Source organism: Phascolarctos cinereus, unplaced genomic scaffold (assembly GCF_003287225.1).
Source record: "Phascolarctos cinereus isolate Bilbo 61053 unplaced genomic scaffold, phaCin_HiC Scaffold_9;HRSCAF=440, whole genome shotgun sequence".
Lineage (NCBI taxonomy): Eukaryota > Metazoa > Chordata > Mammalia > Diprotodontia > Phascolarctidae > Phascolarctos > Phascolarctos cinereus.
The window spans coordinates 112,320,213-112,343,303 of NW_027556402.1; the positions used below are offsets into that span (position 1 = coordinate 112,320,213).

At 34.5% G+C, this 23,091-nt stretch overlaps 1 protein-coding gene across 1 annotated transcript in view; it reads left to right on the top strand.

Annotated features, from left to right (window-relative positions):
* OTUD4 (OTU deubiquitinase 4) overlaps positions 1-23,091 on the top strand; it is a 53,746-nt gene that overhangs the window by 14,750 nt on the left and 15,905 nt on the right. Inside the window, 11 exon segments of the mRNA XM_020978283.2 lie at positions 1,333-1,379; positions 2,020-2,092; positions 2,975-3,056; positions 3,524-3,643; positions 3,646-3,664; positions 8,095-8,152; positions 8,472-8,589; positions 8,706-8,770; positions 11,777-11,868; positions 14,332-14,456; positions 14,617-14,800. Coding sequence (XP_020833942.1) covers positions 1,333-1,379; positions 2,020-2,092; positions 2,975-3,056; positions 3,524-3,643; positions 3,646-3,664; positions 8,095-8,152; positions 8,472-8,589; positions 8,706-8,770; positions 11,777-11,868; positions 14,332-14,456; positions 14,617-14,800 — 983 coding nt within the window.

A 23,091-nucleotide genomic window follows, 5' to 3' on the forward strand; every position in this document is an offset into this window, starting at 1 on the left:
AGTTGTGTGACTCTGGGCAAGTCACGTAACCCTGTTTACTTCAGTTCCTCATCTATAAAATGAGCTGGAGAAGGAAACAGCAAGCCACTGTAGAATCTCTGCCAAGAAAACCCCAAATGGGGTCGCAGAGTCCAACTGAACAAAAATAGTGATTTAGAGCTTTTTCTTTTTTTTTAAACATGGGTTTAGGTAGCTTAGATTTCTTTCATTGAGAACTTCTGCTTCTTTAACCACTTATCTGTTGGGGAATGGCTTTTACTTACCTACTTTAATAATTTCCTTATATTACTTGGATATAAAACTTTTATCTGAGAAACTTGCTGCTAAGGTTTTTTCCTTTTTAACTTTCTGTGTCTGGGTCTCCATCCACTATACTATGTCATCTTTCTTCCTTTAGATAAGTCTGTTTTTAATGAACCTGATAGGATCACTGGATCACTATGTTGTATCCAAATCTCAGAGCTTCTTTTTTGTAGTATGTGAAGGGCCTGATTCCTTATTTCTTTTAAAGTAGATATGTGCAAATTTTGTATTTGCAAACATCCCCAAATTGGATGGAGGGTGGGGCACTGTTTGACTGATTGTGAAGTGGAGGTCTTTTGGATGCTTCATTCATTGTCTTTTCTATTGCAACTATTTAGTGGAAATAATATTGGACTTAGAGGCAGAAGACCTGGGTTTGAGTCTCTGCACTGCCATTTATTCACTGTAGCTTGTTGGACAAGTTACTTGGTCTTTGTGAGCCTTAGTTTTCATTATTGAAACATGGGATAATATATTTGTTCTGCCTGTCTTTTGACATCATTATGAGGATCAAATAAGTATGTAAAAGTACTGTGTAAATACAAGTACAAATGTACTCCACTTACAGATAAATACAAAAATACTTAAATATAAATGCAAGGCGTTGGCATTATAATTATCTTAATGAAATTTGTTTTCTTTTTTAATATGTATTGGTGCTTTTGCAAGTGTGTGGATGGGAGGAGGCATTAAATTGTTTGTTTAGCGATTTGGAGGGCATTTAGATTAGCTCTTGAGGTTTCTGTGTTCTTGTAACTTTCCCAACCTGCCTAGGTAGGTGTGAAGCTAATGTGAGAGGGAAGTTGAGATTGTATAGTTGTGTATGTGACTGAGAGGGGAAGAGGGCTGTCTGTCATGCTTTTAAGTCAGATTGTTTGGTGAGGTGTGAAGGTCTTTTGTCTCTTGAATATTGGTAGATAAGGATTTCTCCTTATTCCACCGCTGGGGGTGAGAGGTAGGTGGGGGTGGGTTGACCAAAGGTAAGATAAAAATATAAAAACTTATAAATAAACTCTTTCTCCAAAACAGGAATGGGTTGGACAAGTGGAAATAAGTGCCCTTTCTCTTATGTACAGGTAACAGATTTTTATTTTAATAAAAAATATTAAATCACTTAATACAAAAATCGTTGTGTGAAGAAAAAAGGGAAAATAATTTTCACCATATTTCAAAATGTTAAATGAGCAAAGCCATTTTATAATTAATTAGCTGTAGAGCACATTTATTCATGTCATTAAAAGTACAAACTACTTTCAAATGTAAATTTGCCAGTTTTAAAATTGTAAGTTAAAACATTTTTTTGTAAAGGAAAAAAATAAAAAATTTTCTAGACTGAATAAATTGTCTCATCAGCCTTAGACAGCTAGATACTTCCCACACAACCAGAGCAAGTAGTAGTCTATGTTAAAAGAAATGAGATGCACTGAACATTGTCTCATTTGATATGTGTCTTCTCCTAAGTAGAGAGGATAATTTCTGCCCCCCACCTTCCACTTTTTTACAGTGGCTTCATGTGTTTTATCTTAAAGAATTTATTTCCTTTTTTGTACTACATGTAAGGAGTCATGGTATTTTTTTTTTAGTGTTTTAGTTTTTTATTTCTCCCCAAGCATTTGTAAAACATGGTAAATTTATATCTTAAGCCTGATTCCTTAGAGTATTTTCCATAAGACAGATTTTTCTGAAGTTTTCTAATTTTTGTTTTTTAAATTTCAGGAAAGATTTTGTAATTTATCAGGAACCAAATGCTGCTCCTTCTCATGTAACTGAAAATAACTTTCCTGAAAAGGTACAACTTTTCCTAAATACTCTTACGGACATTGAGTAAGGGAGCTGCTCAGTTGTAGCCTAAAATTTTCAAGTCATACTTTTTTTTCCTGTAGCTTACTTTGAGAGATGTCAACATATGGGTTATAAGTTTTCCAAATTTTGTTTTTAAAGTTGTTATTGAAAGGTAGCCAGCCACCTTTTAACTTGAGTATGTCGTTATTTACATCTTATTTGCAAAATACCATATTGAACTACACTGAGAGTATTAACATTTTAAGTACAGAAAGATGTTGCTACAGAGTAGCTCTGTCTTAATGCATTAGGATGTTTTCATATAAAGACTGAGTATTACAATAGTCTTAAAGTTATTTGAATATGGAAAACCTTTCATGCAAGAGTATTTGATAGGTGCTGTCCATTAAAATTGTGTTCATCTTTTATAGATTATAAAAGTTACAGGCATATAATGAGATAAAAGCTGTGGTTGTACAGTGCTAAAACCAACATTCATTTTGTTAAAGTCAGGGTTTTGGGTGGAGGGAAGTAGAGGGAAATTGATGTTGGTAAAAAAAAATAATCCTTTTTTGTGACATTTTTGCTTGATGGTTTTATTATGTTGACCAGCTTTGCTTTACATAAATCCATGTAATGCTTAATATTATAGCTCAAAAGGAAAATCAATTTAAATACTGCCTTTATGAAGAATTTCTAGTGCTCGAACAGCTACTGCTCTGAACTTTTTCCATTTAGTATGTAAGAATTCTATGTAATAATGTTGAAAGCAAACAAGTTTTTGAACTTCCCTTGCGGACAAGTAATTGACTTTTTATTTTGAAGTTGTTTAGTAGTTGGGCCACAACATTGCAGATAATTACCAAAATATATTTTTTCCCCTCTTCAGGTATTACTGTGTTTTTCAAATGGAAATCATTATGATATTGTCTATCCCATAAAGTATAAAGACAGTTCTGCTATGTGCCAGTGTAAGTATTACTGCTTTAGGTATACCAGAGAAGTGTTTTATATGAAATAATATGAGGTATGCAAGGTATAAAACCTTGATTTTGATGAGATGAAACAAATTATTATCCCAGATTGTGGAATGCTACAGTCAGCTTACACAAAGCTAGGGCTGAGATAGTTTGGATGATTACTTTTCCTTAGATAAGGGAGGGCTGGTTCATGGAAGCGCCTATGTTCTCAACTTTCCAGTGTTTCTGATTTGGGTGGTTTGAGTGGAGGAGTTCCAGTGAGCAGATTGTGGAAGAGGCAGGTGGGAATGAAGTTGAAATTCTTGTAATGGGCCTGGTTGATCTGCAGTACATGCTAACAGGATAAAATCATCTGGGGGCCTCTCCATTTCCCACTAATTCTTGGGGACAGTTTTGTACTTATAAAATAATGAAAGTCAATATTCCATTAAATATATTTCTCTGTTTTTCAATTGCAGCTCTCCTTTATGAATTGCTTTATGAGAAGGTATTTAATACTGATGTTAGCAAAATCCTGATGGGGCTAGAGCCCTCTGTTGAAGTAGTTGAAGAAAATATTGCTAACAGTGAAATATCAGATTCGAGGAAGAGAGTTGCAAGTAAGAACCACTTTGTACATAAATACTAATTTTTTTTTAAAGTTGGCATATTATACAGAGAATAACAGCCACTGAGGGAGCTAAACATTTATAACTCTTATCAAGAACTAGGGTTTTTTGTAGTTTGTGGACATGGATTCTATTAAGATGGAGCCTTGTTTTTATTTTCTAATAGTTAATTAGAATGTATTTCGTGTTTTATACCACAAACACTTCAGAATAATGCATCTTTGCCTACAACAGCAAAAGCTTTAAGTAAAACTTTCTGGTATCATGACCACAACATTCCTCATTTGAAGTTCATCCCTCTACTGAAAGGAAGGATATTCCAAAATTAGTCTTTTCAGACAGGTATTAATCATAGCGTTTGATCCGATTTCTGTTGTTCTCTGGTGGCATCTTCAATTACATTACTATAGTCATTGTGCATAATGTTTTCCTGGTCCATGAGGTCAAATTTCATCATAGAGCTGGAAGCACTATCTTTTGTAACCCCCTAATTTTGTGGATCAGAACTCAGAAGATATTAAGGGACTTAACCTAAGTTTATGTGGATAGTAAGTGTGGATGAATTGAAGTTTGAATCCAGATGCTAAAACTCTAAATCCAGTATTCTAAGATGTGTATCTGGTTCTATCCTAATAAAAAAAATTCTTTAGTGAACTTGCCAATAAAGTCAATATAATACATACACCGAATTTGATACAATGTGAACTTAATGTGTACATTATATAGTACAGATGCATCCCTTATTTCTGCTTTTTTGATTCTTCATCAGTTCGTATGAATCATTGACATTCTTTGTAGCATAACCATATTCTGTTAAAACTCATCTGCCATGATTTATTTGGGTTTTCTACATGTGTCACTTGAATAGTTAATAGATTACTCCAAAAAGTGCTACTAGGAATATTTTTGCTTATGTGGAGCCAAACCGTCATTGATGTCCTTGGCATATAAGTCCTGGGGGGATTGCTGGATTAAAGGGTATTTATGGTTTCATAACTATTCTCAGTTAATTTTAAGTTGATTTCTATAACTTAGTACACCAAAATCCACAGCTCCAGCTGTGGATGTATTAGTGTGTCTGCCTTCCCAAAGTCATTTGAATACTAACAAAGATGACAAAAAGTTGTGGGGGGGGGGAGTGGAAATTCTCTCCTTCCATTTTTGCACAGTGCCTCTCTGTGTTTCCCAGCGGTTCTTCTTGTCCTTTCCTTGGTTGTGTGTTTACTTTTATTGGGTACTAAGTTGTTACTTTCCTTTGCTTTCTGATCATATTAGTCTATTAGGATTTTTTACTTTTTAACTAGTACCAGACACCTTTGATGTCTACCCATGTATAATCAAAAAAACAAATTCCTGTATTGGTCATGTCCAAAAAATATGTCTTAATCTGTACTCTGACTCCATCACCTCTTTGTCAGAAGGTGGGCTAGTATCACAAGTCCTCTGGAATTTGTATTTATCAGATTAAGTTTTTAGAAGTTATTTGTCTTCATAATGTTATTATATAAATCATTTTAGTTCACTTTGCTGTACATTAGTTCATACAAGTCTTTCTAGGTTTCTCTGAAACTGTCCTTTCATCATTCTTACAGTACTATTTCCATCCCCTCACATTCGTATACCATGACAGAAAGAATATAAATATTTTGGTATATATAGGACCTTTTTCTTTTTCTTCAGTCTCTTTGGAGTATAGATTTTAGTAGTATTTTAGTGGGTCGATGTGGATATGGTTGTGGATGGGTGGGTGTGTATATCATACACACACACACACACACACACACACACATATATGATATACACACATGTGTGTGGTGGGTGGGTGTTTATATCATGTGTACATATATATACACTAACCCACCCATATGTATATACATACACATGCATACATACACACACAGATTTTAGTAGACTTTTGGGCACGGTTCCAGATTGCTTTCCACAATGGCTAGACCAATTCACAGCTTCACTGAGAGTGTATTAATGTGCCTGTTTCTCATAGCTCTTCTAGCATTTGTTAGTTTCCTTTTTTTTTTTCTTAAGGCAATTGGGGTTAAGTGACTTATCCAGGGTCACACAGCTAGTGTCAAGTATTTGGTCTGAGGCTGGATTTGAACTCAGGTCCTCCTGACTTCAGGGCTGGTGCTCTTTAGCTGCCCCAGTTTCCTTTTTTTTGTTCATTTTGTTGCTCTTTAGAGTTGTTTAAATTTGTTTTAATTAGATTAAGAGTTTGGTTTGTTTTTTTTTTTCACGTGGCTTTTGAAAGCTTGGATTTCTTTATCTGAAAATTGCCAGCTCTTTGGTTTATAAATTTTGAATCAGTTCTTTATATATCTTAAAAATAAGAGCTCTTAGAGAAACTTGCTACAAGGATTTTTTTCCCATTCAACTTTTTTCTTTTCTGTTTTATTTGTTCAAAACTTTTTAATTTTGTGTGATGAGAATTATCCCTTTTACTTTGTTTGATCCTGTGTTCCTTGTTTGGTCTTAAACATTTCCTCTATCTACAGTTCTGAAAAGGTATTTTCTTCCCTGCTTCTCTAATTTCTTTATGATATCACTTTGTCATATACCCATTTTAGCTTGTCTTGGTGGATGATGTGATGTATTAGTCTGTACCTAACTTCTGCCAGTTTTCTGTCTAGTTTTCCCAGCAGTTTTTGTTGAATAATCATTTCTTACCCCAGTAAGAGTCTTAAGTTCTCTAAATAAACCATCAAGTCACCTTCAGAAAGCAATTTTGTTTTCTCTTTAGTTTTGCAATAATTTTTTATCCTGGATGGTGTTTCCTTTGATTTCTAATTCCTCTGCCTTTAGTTCCTGAACTGGGGTTTTGTGCCTCCTTTCCTGTATTGCTCTTGTGGTTGACTTTTAGTGCAGTTCTGGAAGGAAGATGTCTCTTTCTTGTTATGCCAACTTCTGGATTTTCCTGTAGTACATATTGGGGGGAAGGGGCATCCTGCCTCTCATTCAGGCCACTGTTTTCAAAGTAGATTTTTCAGTTGGCAGGACTTCATTACTTCACAGTTATATTGCATATACTTGTTGTATTCAGTTAGATGGGTAACTTGACAAATTAATTCTGAGACCAGTGAATGATAACAGATAGGAATGAATTTTAGTACCATTGATTTTTCTCCTATCACCATTTCTTACATAATTAATCTATTAGCATATAACCATTGTTTTAAAATTCTTAGATTTTCATTTTTCTTAGTTTTTTGAAGGGCATTTAAGTTGGGGTAGCATCATATATCATATATTGAACAATCCTAATACATTTCGTCAGAGAAAATGGAAAATGTTAAATGGTATCCTCCGTGTAGGATAGAGGGAGAAGGTAGCTCAGTACAAATAACCTTTCATTTTTCTCCTCTGTGGTAACTTTACAATAATAATTTTATAAAATTGGTTTCTTGATTTTTTGACCTTTAATCATAAAGTTGATTTTGTTTAGTGTCCATTTACTATTTAAAATTTTATATATGGTTTCCTAAATTACTAAGTTTTTATCTAGAAAAAAGCCTGTTCTTTTCTGGCCCCTCCCTCCCCCTGGTCTGTTTCTTTGCCAAAACATCAATTAAATCCAAACTTTCAAAGCCCTCCACAAACATTTAATAAATGATTGCCTAATGATAGTAACAATAACTAACATACAGCACATACTAAGTGCTTTACAATTCTTCTCTCATTTGATCCTTACAACAAATCTGGGAGGTAGTTGCTGTTATTATACCTATTTTATACATGAGGAAACTGAGGCAAATGAGTTAAGTGACTTGCTGAGGGTGACACAGCTAGAAAATGTCAGAGCCCAAATTTGAACTCAAGTCTTAACTGACTCGTGCTTTATCCACTGAGCCACTTTGTTTCATCCGTGAATGAAGTGATGAAATTGAAGTAGTAATTTCAGGTATGAGGCAAATCTTATCTGAGTGAAGCCTAAGGGAGGGACTCTGCCAGTTTTTTGGTTGTAATGGGATTTTTCATGTATCAAATAGTGTTTGAAATAAATGAAAGAAGTAATTCCTTTTCCTAGAAAGGTATTTTTGTTATTATGGTATTTAATTGATAATGGGACAAGCTTCACATTTTTTAAAAAACTGGTTTTTATGTTTTTTTTTAATGTTACCTTTACCAAATTATTCCATTTGCATTTTCTTACTAGTGAGTGAGTAGCAACATTTCCTGAAAATGAAAATCTGAACATAGAAAGCTTTAGATCTTAGTAAGAAAATCACTTTGATGCACCCTAACAAAATTGCTGTGGGTAGGGGAGCTGAGCTTTATATATACTTAAATACACTGGGAATTTTCATGATTGTAGGGAAATAAAGTTTTGGGTTTAATAGGATGCCAACTTCTGAAACTTTGAATGCTTTTATTTGCAGAAATCCTAATTATGATTGTATTCTTTGTAGGGGTAAAGCTACCACAGTTAATGATATGAATGGATTTAAGTCTCTGTCAGGCAATCAGGTATTTTTTTTATGGTTTTAACTTTTTTCATTTAGTTAGTTTTACAAAAGCATATGAATTTTTAACCTTTCATTTTTCTCCTCTGTGGTAACTTTACAATAATAATTTTATAAAATTGGTTTCTTGAACTTTTGACCTTTAATCATAAAGTTGATTTTGTTTAGTGTCCATTTACTATTTAAAATTTTATATATGGTTTCCTAAATTACTAAGTTTTGCCCTGCATTGAACTTTTGTTTTTTATTTGGGGAATTAGACCTAGAAGTTATGAGAATGTAATTCAGTGTTGCATGTGTTTTATATTGTTTTGTCTGTTTAGCATCTGAAGAACAATGGGAACTCTACATGCCTTCCTATATCAAGAAAAGTCCTTAAGTCACTTAACCCAACTGTCTACAGAAATGTAGAATATGAAATTTGGCTACAGTCTAAACAAGGTGAGAACATCAAATTGCATATAAGAACAGTAGACAACTATTTTTTGAAGTCTTAATTTGTATACTAAGCAGAAAAAATTATAAATTACTTGTGTTCTCCTCATTTTTTCCCCCAGCTCAGCAAAAGCGTGATTATTCCATTGCTGCTGGCTTGCAATATGCAGTTGGAGATAAATGCAGAGTAAGTGATTAGGAGGGAGAGTTATGTTGAGATTATTCATTGATTTCAGGAAAACTTTCTTATTGCTTGATTTTAATTACGATTTAGGAAATTTGGACTTTTTATGTGCACATTAATAGTTTGAAAGTATTGAATAGGTTCTATGAATGCAAGTTTATAAAATGAGAAAATTTCTGTTGCTATTGCCTAGTACATAAAATCTCATCCTCTTGTCCTGTCCCTTAAAAGAATGTCCAGGACAGGTAGGTGGTACAGTGGATAGAGCACTGGCCCTGGAGTCAGGAGGACCTGAGTTCAAATTTGGCCTCGGACACATAACACTCACCAGCTGTGTGGCTCTGGGCAAGTCACTTAAACCCAATTCCCCTCGCCGCCCCCCCAAATGTCCTCAATAGTGCTTGAATTTTTTTCGATATCATTAATAATTTTTTTCTTAAATTTGCTTTTGTGATGTGTTTCCTCCTAATGAATTGTGTATTAGAATTACTAGCTAAGGTCTACCAAGAAAGTCTGTGGGAGAAAAAGAACAAGAACTCAAATTCAAACAACTCATGAGTTTGTACTTCATATCCATCAGATTGGCAAAATTGACAGAAAAGGAAAATGACAAATGTTGGAGGGTCTGTGGGCACATTGCTACAGTTAGTGTAGCTGTGAATTGTTCCCTCCGTTTTGTAAAGCAATCTGGAACTGTGCCCAGAAGTCTACTAAATTTTGTGGGGGGGTGTGTGTGTGTGGGGGGTGTGTCTGCCAGTCCTATACCCGAGGAAAAGGAACCATATGTACATATGTATTTATAGCAGTTCTTTCTGTCATGGTGTATATATGTGAAAGGATATAAATAGTACCATAAGAAATGGTGGGAGCAGCTAGGTGGTGCAGTGGATAGAGCTCAGGCCTTGGAGTCAGTAGGACCTGAGTTTAAATCCTGCCTCAGACACTTGACATTTACTAGCTGTGTGACCCTGGGCAAGTCACTTAACTCCAGTTGCCTCACCAAAAAAAAAAAAAAGAAAAAGATGAAGGGGTTTAAAATTTATCTAGGAAACAAGACTATTGGCATTAGAACATTTACTATTTGCTGACAGATGGGGGTACAAAATTCTAAAAGTGTGTTCTTAAATTATAATCCTCCCTTTATGCCACTGTAAATTCATAATATAATAAAAACAATTAAGTAAAAAAAAGAAATGATAAAGATGACAGTTTAAGAGAAGCCTGGAAAGACTTGTATGAACTAATGCAGAGTGAATTGAGCAGAACCAAAATGATTTATACAGTGTCGATATTGTGAAAATAAGCAGCTTTTAAACAGAAGATTTAAGGAATCTGATAAATTCAAATTTCAGAGAATTCATGGTGAAATATACAACTCACCTATTGATAGAAGTGATGGATCAGTACAGATTGAGACATAGATATTTTTGACTTGACCAATGCCAGAATTTGTTTTGCTCGATAATAACATAGATTACAGTGACTTTATTTTTCTTACTTTTTCAATTGGTGAAGATTGGAGAAAGGGCATATTTTGCTTACTTGAAGAAAAAAATAATTTGGGAGTTATTTACTGTCATTTTGTAGATGTCATCTTTTCATTCCACCTACCATGTGGAGTTCTTTGCTCCTCCTCCTAGCTAAGCTGTAGCACCTAGGTCTAACTCAGCAATGGCAAACAAATTTTATTAGGCTCCACACTCTACTTTGTTAGTAATCTACAGTAAAAATGGTAGATAAACCCCCTTAGACTGGGGACAGTGTGGTTACTGGGAATGATCTGTTTGGTTATCATTAGATATTAGCCAGTTAAATATACATTAAATGTTTTCTGTATTAACACACATTCTCAATTTGTATTTAATTAACATTCTATATTTGCATTGGTGTGGCTTAATAAACAAAGAGCTAGTCTTAGAGGGAGAAGGACCTAGTTCGGGTGCTCTGCCGCAAACTAGCTGCATGACCACGGACCTGTCCCTTCATCTCTCAGCGCCACAGGGCTGTAGCTCTTCCTCCAAGGCTGGTAGTTGTAGAGCAGTTCACCATCTGGATTGGTAGACAGATGACTCACAACATTAACTCTTAAGCTCATAGTTTTTAATATGTATACATGGTGTTTTTAGTTAATAGTACTTTACAAGAAATGCTGTTGAAAGTTTAGTCCTTGAATATGTGATTGTAAAAAAGGATAATTTTCTTGTTAAAAAATTATAATAAGAGCCAGAGTTTTCCTCATCATAATAATATCTTTAAGTTTACAAAAATTATGGTGCTGTTTTAACCATGAATTTTATTTGTCTTTTAAATAAGATATATTTATATCAACATTTTATTTCTTTTTTTTAATTAATTTTTAGTTTTCAACACTTGCTTTTATAATTTGAGTTCTAAATTTTTCCCTCCTCCGTCCCCAGGATGACATGCAATCTGATATAGGCTATACCTGTATGATCATATTAAACATATTTCCATTTCCATTTCAGAAGAAAAGACAAGAAACAACAAAAGAAAGAGACTCCATGGTTCTTTCTCTGGATGTAGATAGCATTTTCCATCATGAGTCTTTTAGAATTGTCCTAAAATTATTGCATTTCTCAGAAGAGCTAAGGCTAACAAAGTCATATATCAACATTTTCAAGGATGATTTGCATTAACTAGATATGTGGGAGTCATCTGTTTGGTTATTAAAGTCTCTTAAAAGTTGTGTTTAGACACATTCCATTCCCAATACATTGATTATTGAAAGCTAAGTGGAAAAGGATACTTTTCTGTTTAATTCATTTGAAAAAGGTAGTATGGTCTAGCTATGATTTATTGAGTGCTTTTCTTTTGTAGGCTTTAGCAATGAGTAGATGATTTGAATTATTCCTGTTTACACTGATTGCTTCTTATAGCTAGATTTAAAAGTCCCAGTGTCCATTTATAAAAGGGAAGTAAAAATCTATTTTTAAAGGGCACTTAAAGGAATTATGAATTTTGAGTCTTTTTTCTCATATTGTTCTGCAGGTGGGTTTAGATCACAATGGGAAGTTTCAAAATACAGATACTCAAGAACGTTCTGAGAACGGACCAGTGTTTGTGGAAGAGCTTGGAGTGAAGTATGTTCAGGTCTTATGTGATAGCAATTAATGTGTAGTATTTAGCATAATATACATATACTAAGGCAGATTGGGAGGGGGACTATCAGTAAAAGGAACTCCCAGTGAAGACAGTATAGATGGTCAGTTGCTTTGCAAGTTATAGTCTCATATATTTATAGGTAGTAACTTATTTATAGCTTTATGTATTGGTATCAATATCTATAAATAGATATAGATGTGTAGATAAACATATTTGACCATAGAAATATCAATAGATCTATATATCTTTAGATCTATTGCTATATCTGTATCTTTTGTGCCAGCTTGCTTTTCCTGTAAGTCTTAACTGCTTCCAAATGGGTCTGCCCACTTGCAAATTTTTCGTATTAGAATGGTCATTTAGAGATCGGTATATCAAACTGTTTAAGGCCAATTCAGGCCTTAAACAAAGAAGTTTAAATTTGATTAAAGAATAGTATTCAAGAAACATAATTTATTCTCAGTTTTAAAAAATGTCCAAATGATTCTTCAGTTCACTCAGATAGGTTTAAAAAAGTTAATCTTTGAACTTTGAATCTGACTTTTCTTTGTGCTTTTTTGCTCGATCTTTTTATTAATTTGATACAGGCCCTTTACAAATTGACTGGTATCTTGTACACATATCATCATATGCAATATAATTTTAATACTTAATAAAACACCTGGATGTGGACTTGAAAAAGATTCCATATTGAGATCTACCTCTGACATTTGCTAATTCTGTTGCCATTGACCAGTCACTTGAACCCTGGGCCTTTGTTTATTTGTAAAATGGGCTAACATGAGGATCAAAAGTTTTGCAAACTTTATAGTACCATAAATATTTTTATTTTTACGTATGAAATTATAACTATATCTGTATATTTTGTTGTATAAAGGTACTATTTGAAAAAATTTGCATTATCTGCAAATTTTTGCCCGTAGTATAAAATTTTAGTTGCTCTAGTTTTGGGAGATTTTTCCTGTCTTACAGCTCTGGTTCTTTGCAACATGAGCTGTAGAATGCTTATTCCAGAGAGTGAATTTAGCATGGTATAATGGAAAGAATCATGGACTTTGAGTCAGGAAAGACATGGGTTTGAATATTGCCCCTGCACTTTTTAGTATTGCTGAATGTGCTTTGGGTTAGTTTTTTAACCTTTCTGAACCTCAGTTTTTTCATCTATGAAATGGGCATATCAGTTATAAGTTTTCAGAGATGTTATGAAGAAAGCAATTTGTAAAACCTTAAAATTATTCTTATGTAAAATAATAAGTCTACCCAGCATTGAAGCTGAGGTGTTCAGTTAAACAACTAGCCTATTCAGTGTGGGGAAAAATAAACCAAACTTATTGCTTGGATTCGTATTTAATAGGGGTGCCCTATAAATGTGAAATATCTATCTACTGCTGCTACCTTCCCATAGTCTATCCAATATGCACGTATCAAGAAGCACTGTGGAGTAGGTGATGGAGAGAGCTGGCCTCAGATCCATGACAGTTCCTGAACCTCTGACAGTAGTGATTGTGTTAACCCTGGGCAAGTCACTTCTGTAGGACTCTGAGTTGCAGAGAAGGTACAGGTCTGTATTGTTAGGAAGAGTTTCCTCATCTAGGAGTTCCTTAGACCAGTGAAATCACAGATCTGATAACCTGATCCTATTCAACTTAAGAGGGCAGAGTGCCTGGCCTGCAGTCAGAAGATTCATAATTCTGAGTTCAGTAATGGCCCTTAGACACTTACAAGCTGTGTGACCCTGGGCAAGTCACTTAACCCTGTTTGCCTCAGTAAAATGAGCTGGAGAAGGAAATGGCAAACCACTCCAGTATCCTTGCCAAGAAAACCCCCAATGGACTCACGAAGAGTCAAACACATGACTGAAAAATGACTGTACAACAACAACATCCCATTAAGAGTGTCATTACTTAAGGCTACAGAGAGAAGAGATTGTGACTAATTTTCATGGGCAGGTTCTCTGCTAAACTTTAAAAAAGGGAGAACTTTAATGTAACTTCGTAGTCAGTAATTTATAGATTATTTATTCGTGTTTTCTCACAATTTGTGGTCTACATTAACTTTTAGAAAATAATTTTTTTGATAGCCAGCTTTTCAACTTGACTCTTCAGTGCATTTAAGCTCACAAATGTGCTATTAACTTTTTGTTAATGTGGTTATCTAGTCATTTCAGTTAAAAATTTTTTCATTTAATTCATTATGAAATATTAATTGTTATAAAATTAATTTTATTTAAGTACATCTGAGCTGGTACAAGTTATTTAAAATGAAGTACTAGTTTTCTAGCTTTAAAACACCCCTGGACACACAGCAGATTACTAAAGTTTCATGTCTTTTTCTGTAATAAGCTGAAAATAAAATGTGAAGACACTGCTTGTTAAAAATTCCAACTAGAAGTAGCCTAGAACCCTAGATAATATCTTTTTCATTCTCTTTGTTCCTCTAAGACGTTCTTCCTCACTGAAGAGCCTCAAACCTCTTCAACAGGCATCTTCTACAGAAGGTTGGAACATGGTGTCTTCAGGAAAGAAGATGAAAAAACCTTCCACTGGTGGACAGCATTTTCAGCCTGGTAAGAATCTCCCCTTGCCTCCCCCTGCCTCTCCCCCTCTCCCCCTTTCTCCCTCCTTCCCCTCCTCCCCTACTCTCTCCTCTTCTCTGCTTTCAATTTGTCGTGAGTCATACAGTTTCCTGCTGGTTACTTGTGCATTTCTTTTGGATTTTTGTCACAGATATAGATTGCAGAGGGCCAAAGAATTCAAATAAGCCAATAAAAACCCCATCAACACTACCTCCTCGACTTCAGCATGTGGGAACTCGGCAGCATGCATATTCGTGTCAGTCTTCTGGGTTACAGTCTCAGTTGTCCTCAAATGAGCACAAGACACAGAGCAGGACTTCTTCACAGGTCCTAAGGTAAAACTTTCATCCAGAAGAAATAGAAAATAAGTTATTTTTTGTGATTTTTAAAAAAGCCTTTATTATAATAGTAGAAATTTTTGAAATGTCAGGATGATTTCATTTCTTTATGGTAGTCTTTAAAATAATTTTGCTAAGAGATATGAAAAAAAATGTTCCCCAAGTTTTTTCTTCTTTACAAGTTCTTGACCTTTTTTCTGGACGAGACAGGAATTAGTTTTGTTATAGGAATGTTGGAATATTGGAATTTTTATTTGTTTTTTGAAATATCAGCTTAAATTTTTATAGATTAATTTCGGAACTCTAGTGGATTGGATTACTTTATTTAATTTCACCTTTGACAGACAAGCCATCCATTCTTAAATGATCTTTCATATTATTTGTAGATCTATTTGAAGTTTTTGTGGTAAGCATGACTTACCTTTTTTCTTACACCTCTACTGGTACCTATTGCATTCCATGCCAGCCACCTTTTGCTGGCAGAGGAGAGAATGGTGCTTCACTTGTGTAAAAACTCCGTCACTAAAAGTAAAGTGGTGATAAGTTTGACCAAAGATTTGAACTTTGTATAGTCTTGTAGACTGTCCCATAAGCTGAAACTAGGGATTAGAGGTTACTGTTACAAATAATGTGGGTTTTGTTTCTCTAAGCATTCATATATCAAGTTCTGGTAGGTTTTAAAGTAATATGTGCCTTAATACAGAATATGAGTTATTTTTTATAAATGATAAATACAAAGTCAGTCGCAAATAAATGTCTATGTAAAGAGCAATTTTTTGTTCACTCAGGTAGTCAGAACCCTTTAGAAAGTACTACACAGGGGCAGCTAGGTGGTGCAGTAGATGGAGAACCGGCCCTGGAGTCAGAAGGACCTGAGTTCAAATTCAGTCTCAGACCAGATACTTGACACTTACTAGCTCTGTGACTTGGGCAAGTCACTTAACCTCAATTGCCTTGTCAAAAAAAAAAGTTTAAAAAAAAATCTCATTAAAAAAAAAAGCACTACACAGCCTGTGCTTTACTGCTTGTGTTCTAAGATTGAAGAAACCTTATGATTTTAAAATAACTGCTGATTTTGTTGATGTTGAAAAGACAATAAATAGATATTGTATCAAAGAAATGTTTTGAAAAAAGATAAATATTGTTCAGATGTGATGAAAAAAACTAGTTGCATTTGTTTTTGCATTCCTGCTATGTGTGTTTAATTATGTGTAACTTAGTGCAGTAAGTGGGAGACAGAGTAGAACAAGGTAAAGAATGCTGAAGTTGGAGTCAGAAGACCTGAGTTCAAGTATGGCCTCTGCCACCTACTCCTTGTGTGCCCTTGGCCAAGTAACTTACCCTGACTAGGTCTCAGCTTTCTTACCTGCAAAATGAGAGGATTGGGCTAGGTTCCCTCTGAAGGTCCCTTATGTATCTAAATCTATGATTCTGTATACCTTTGGAGTTTACAGATTAATTTTTGGTAAGAAAAATCTTGGGATTGTACTTAAAATTTAGGTTTTCCAGAATTAGTCAGCTAGCATTTCTTAAATGCCTATATACCAGGTGTTATGTTAGGTGCTAGAGATAACACAAACTAAAATGTAACACTCTCTACCACAAGGAGCTAGCATCTATAGGGGAAACATCATGTGCACATTTAATATAAATCACATAAAAAGGTAGTGGGTGGGAAGAACACTACCAGCTGCAGATGATTAAGAATGTCCTCATATAAGAGGAAACCAGGGATTCTAAAGCAGTGATGTATAGGTAGCCTGTGCAAAGACTGAAAATGTGAGATAATGTTAAGTGAGGAATAGCAAAGGGGCAAGTTTGGTCAGACTGAAGCATGTGAAGAAGAGAAATGTATAAGGCCAGAAGGGTAAATTTGAACAAGATTGTTAAAGCATTTCAGTTGTTGAGTTTGTATTTTGTTCAAGAGGTGAAAGTGAAAGCCACTAGAATTTATTGATTAGCCTTGTTTTGTGCTTCTTGATATTCTATGACTCTTAGCTTTAAAAAATTCCTACAAAATTACTTTTAGAATTCATAAGTACTAGACTAGACAAAACATTTGCAATTTTGGTGGTTATTTGGTATTGCATTCCTTATAAAAGAATATGCAACATTTTTAGATAGCCAATTGGAGGATCAAAATCAGGTGACAACATAGAAAAATTAATTTCATATAGAACGTATATTTGTAGTCATTAGTAATCATTTCTGAAAGTACTTTGTATACTGTCATTTTTCAGCGTTCTATCAAAATGTAAAAGTAATTTAAAAAGCAGTATGTCTTTAAAGGATCTACTGAACGTTTTATAAAGCATGGACTGTCTTAACCTGTTTTCATTTTTTAGTCTAAAGTATGAGGCTTCACTTATTTTGCTCTTTATTAATACATTTTGTTTTGGCATATTAACCATTTTCCAGTACCCTGTCCTCCTTCCCCTACCCCCAAAACAAAGACTGTCTTCTAAAGAGATGGGAAAGAGGCGTATATGACAGCATCAAGTCACAGTGGTCTTGATAAGTATTTGCAAAAAAAAGACCAGCATGAAAATGTTTTTAACCTTTGCACCAATATCTTGTTTATATCAACATATTTTATGATATCCAGTAACTTCAGTTAAATGGGTAGAGACATCAAAAAATGTTTGGAAATAGGGATGTAGACATAAGTAGTGAAAGAGGCCAAATACTTAGAGACCACACCCAAAGCCTTATATACATCATGAATATTTTCTTTGGGGGAGTTAATCAGTAGGCTCTAGACCAGGGGTAGTAGGGAACCTGTGGCCTTGAGGACCCTTAATAAAAGGATTTGTCCTGTAAAACTAGAACTCAGTCAAAAGGCTGCACCCAAGGTCCTAGAAGGCTACATGTGGCCTTGAGGCTGCAGGTTCCCCACCCCTGATCTAGACATAGTGAATACTGAACAGTAGCAAAGATATACACAGTGAGGCCATCCTTGATGAGTTGATGAGGGTATTAGTAGGGAAGGCACAGTTTGATGTCCAAAGCAATAATAACAAAGAAAAGATTTTTGCCATTAAACAAGATCCTACTTTTCTTGTTTTTATTTACAAAAAGAAGCTTTTGATTCAGTAAAGTAGAACACCTTCTTGAAGGGTTTTTTCCCAAAAGGTATCTTCTCTGCAGTCATTAAAACTATGCAAGATTTATTGAAAGATATAGCATTATTAAGATTGTTATTTAGCTCACTTATTGGAGGCATAAAACAGGAAGACATGCTTGCCAGAGTTCTTTTGGAAGAGATAAAACACAGAGTACAAGTACAAGAATGATTCCCCTAAAGATGAAGTTTTCCACTTCTTGTTTGTGGGTGACATTATGCTAGAACGTTGTAAAACTTCCTGTATAATGAGGTCCATAATCATTCAAAATGGTTTGGCTAACCCATCCATAAGAATGATGTATTATGCAGAATATGACTTGCAGTGAGATGGTTAAATGGTAGAACTCATTTGAAAATGTGTACTTATTATCTTGGAGACTGAAAAAAGACAATATTAAAATTGGAGGAGGAGGAAAGTGGGTTGAATTGCTTATGGGAAATTGTAGCACTTATTTAATTATTTGAAACTTCTCCCAGAAATAACCCCCCCTTTTTTTAAACCAGTGGTATTTAAAATTGACTCTGAAGGCGGGGTGGGGCTGAGGTGGATATGAGCAGGCAGCAACATTTAATAACATTTAAGAACTAAGGACAAGAACCAGAATAAAATAAGTCAAAGAAATAATAATAATAAAAAAAAGATGATAGGCTTCTTGTGTGGTAAGGGACAACTAGGGGATAACACCTCAAGAGAAAATGAGAACTTCCTCCCAGTATATTGGGTGGGATCCTCTGGAGTGAACTTATGGAAGGGCATGATTGCAGTCTAATATTATTAGGCCAAATTACAGATCCATCAGAGGACTACAGTAGTAACTATTTGCAATTAAAATGTAGTGTTTTTGATATTTGGCAAAAAATGTACTTAGTAAGATTTTGGAAAATCTTGTGGCCAAGTACAGCATGAGGTCATTGTCACTTGTTAGGAGCTAATATTTTAGTTCCCTTTCTCATTTATGATACATTATTGTCTTTTTTTAAAATTATAAACCTTGTGCTATAATGTTACCTATTATGCTTCAGCTTAAGTAAAAAAGGTGGCACCATCAAAAAACAGTATGATGGTGTATTAGGGCACAAAAAATCTCCAAAATGTAGAAAAGCAGAAATACTAAATGCATGTTTTTCTGATCATAATGCAGTAAAAGTCACATTCAGTAAAGGTCTTTTTAAAGCATGGATTAAAAATTAGTTGGAAACTAAACAACAGCTAGGTGGCACAGTGGCTAGAAGCACTGGACCTGGAGTCAGGAAGACTCATCTTCCTGAGTTCAAATTTGACTTTGACACTTACTACCTGTGTGACCCTGGGCAAGTCACTTCACCCTGTTTGCTTCAGTTTCTTCACCTGTAAAATGAGCTAGAGAAGGAAATGGCAAACCATTCCAGTATCTTTGCCAAGAAAACCCCAAATGGGTTTACAAAAAGTTGGGACATGATTGAAATTACTGAACAACAAAATAATACAATCCTAAAAAATGAATGGGTCAAAGAACAAATCATAGAAACAGTAATTTCATTAAAGATGATGACAACAATGAGACAACCTGCTAAAATTTGTGGGATATAGCCAAAGCAGTACTTAGGGGAAAATTTATGTCTCTAAATGCTTACATCAGTAAGAGAGCAGATCAGCAAATTGGACACTGAACTAAAAAAAAAAAATAGAAAATCACAACAATTTACAAAGCCCTGAACACCAAAATAAAAATCCTAAAAATCAGAGGAGAGATTAACAAAACAAAGTTTTTTAAAAAATTGAACTAATAAACTGATAGTTCTGTTTTTTTGGGGGGTGGGGGAGATTGGCTAATTTGATCTTTTTAAAAGATCAAAAGAAGAGAAGAAAAAAAGAAAAAACCAAATTATCAGTATCAAAAAGGAGAAAGATGAATTCACAGCTAATGAAGATGAAATAACATTTTCTAGGAGGTATTTTGCCCAGCTGATGAAAATCTAAATGAAATGAATGAACATTTACAAAAATATAAATCATGTTAAGATTAACAGAACAGGAAATAGGATATTTAAATAATCTTACTTTAGAAAAACTAAGCCAAAAATGGACTCCATAAGAAAAACAAAACAACTGCCAGGACTGGTGGATTTATAAGTGACTTCTACCAAACGTTTGATGAACTATTGGTTCTAATACTGTATAAGGTATTTGAAAAAATAAGTAAAGAAGTGATCCTACCAAATTCTTTTTATGGTGCAAATGTGATCTGGATAACTACACTAGGAGAGTCAGAACAGTGGAGGGGAAAGAGTGTATGCCAATTTCCCTTGTGAATATTACCACAAAACTTTTCAATAAAATACTAGCAAGGAGATTACAGCAATATCACAAAGATCATATGCCGTGATCAATCTGGGTTTATATCAGAAATGCAGGACTGATTCAATATTGGGAAAACCCGTAAGCATAATTCACCATATTAACAAATAAAAATCATGATTACTTAAGTAGATGCAGAAAAAGCTTTGTACAAAATAAAATGCCCATTAAAAACACTAGCAAGCACAGGAAAAATGGGGCTTTCCTTAAAATGATGTCATATCTAAAATAAGAGCAAATTTCTGTAATGGGTTTAAACTAGAAGCCTTTCCAATAAGATCAGGGTGAATCACTGATATTCATTATCAGCGTTACTATTCAGCATTGTATTAGAAATGCTGTCTATAACAATAAGGCCAAAAAAAAGTTGAGGTGATAAGTATAGGTAGTGAGGAAACTGAACTATTATTCTTTGCAGATGATAAGATGCCTTATTTAGAGACACCTAGAATGAACTAAAAAATTAATCTAAACAATTAACTTCAGTAAGGTTGTGGGATATAAAATAAAACCACACAAATCATTTCTTTATATTAACCAACAATACCCAGTAGGAAGAAAAATTCCATTTAAAATAATGGCAGACAGAATAAAATATTTGGGACACAGAGGAAGTATAAGAATCCATTTTTAAAGCATTCACACAAAGATCTAGATTATTGGAGAAATGTTAATTTCTCATGAGTAGTCTGATCCAATATAATAAAAATGACAATTCTGCCTAAATTAATGCACTTTTTCAGTGCCATACCAATCACACCATCAAAGAATGACTTTATAGAGCTAGGAAAAAATCAAAATTATTGTGGAAAAATAGAGTATCAAGGGACTCAATGAAAAAAAAAGTTAAGAAATGTGGCCTTTCGGTACCAGATTGCAAACTGTACAACAGAGTGGTAATTATCAGAACAATCTGGTACTAGATAAGAAATAGGCTGATCAGTGGAAAAGATTGGGTGTGCAACTTACAAAAGAAAATGAGTGTAAGAACTTTTATGGTTGAGTTATTTCAGTTGTGTCTGACTCTTTGTGACTTGATTTGAGGTTTTCTTGGCATAGTGTTTTGCCATTTCCTTCTCCTGCTCATTTTATAGATGAAGAAAGTGGGGCAAAAAGGGCTAAGTGACTTGCCCAGGGTTACACAGCTAGCAAGTGTCTGAGGCCAGATTTGAACCCAGGAAGATGAGTCCTAATTCCAGGCCAGTAATCTATCCACTGTAGCACCTAGCTGCCCCTGGGGCAAAAACTTACTGTTGGAAAAACTGGAAAATAGTCTGGCAGAAACTAGGCATAGACCAACATTCTCACTACATATTAAGATATGCTCAAAATGGGTACGTGATTTCAACAAAGAGTGATATAAATTAGTGGAACCTTGAAGAAATGACTTGTTAGATCTGTGGATTGGGGAAGAATTTGTGAGCAAACAAGAAATAGGTTCATATGAAGTAAAATGGATAATTCTGCTTCTATAAAATTTGAAAGTTTCATACAAAACCAATACAGCTGAAATTAGAAGCAAATCGGGAAACTGGGGGAAATTTTTGCACAAGTTTTACTGATTAAGGTCTCATTTCTAAAATACTTAGGTAACAAGTCAGATTTACAGGAATAAGAGCCATCTCCCAGTTGGCAAATGGTTAAAGGATATAGCTGTAGTTTTCAGAGGAAGGTATCAAATGAAAAATACTCTAAATCACTACTGAAAGAAATTCAAATTAAAGCAACTCTGAGATACTATCTCATACCCATCAGATTGGCAAAAATGACAGATGCTGGAGGGGATGTGGTAAAATAGCTACACTTAATATATGTAGTTGTGAACCAATCCAACCATTCTAGAGAGTAATTTGGTATTATGCCCCAAAATCTGTTAAACTATATATGTAATTAAATCACTGATGCTGCTACTGTCTGTACCTCGAAGACATCAAGAGACATGTCTTTGAGTGGAACCAGAAGAACAATTTGCTGCAATAACAGCAGTATTGTAAAGGTAATCATCTCAGTAATTTTGATCAACACAGTGACTAACCACAATTCCAGAGGACTGATGATGAAATATGCTTTCTACTTCCAGAAAGAGTTAATATAACCAGAGAGTAGATTGAACAATATTTTCTAATATACTAAGTAGATTGAACAGTATTTTCCTTTTCTTTTTTTCCCCTTGGAACATGGCTAATTCAGACATTTGTTTGGCATATCTTTGCTAATTTGTAATGGGTTTTATTTTTCTTGCTTTCTTAATGAGTAGTAGCCAGAAGAAATTTGGAGGGGCAGCTAGGTGGCGCAGTGGATAGAACACCAGCCCTGAAGTCAGGAGTACCCAAGTTCAAATCCAGCCTCACACCAAACACTTGACACTTACTAGCTGTGTGATCCTGGGCAAATCACATAACCCCAATTGCCTAAAAGAGCACACACATACACACACAAAACAACAGAAGAGATTTGGAACTGAAAATAAAATTGAATTTAAAAAAATAAACAACAACTTGGAACAGTGGTTGTTAAAAGCATCTAAAACAGTTGTTACTGGGAGCTTTTTTTAAATATGTTTATGTTAGAAGGAGCCTTGCAAAGGTTCTGTTAGGTGATCTTCACGTATAGGAGTTCCCTGTATAGCATCTTTGGAATACGTTTAATCTAATCTCAGCTATTTTAATTCAGAGGATGTGACTATCCCATAAAGCATCCCACTTCAAACTTGAACAAGTCTGATTGTTAGAAATTTCTTTGTCGAGCTGAAATCTGTCTTGGGGTAGTCCTCTGTATTGTTCTTAATTCTTCTCTTTGGACTGGTACAATAAGACTGATTTCTCT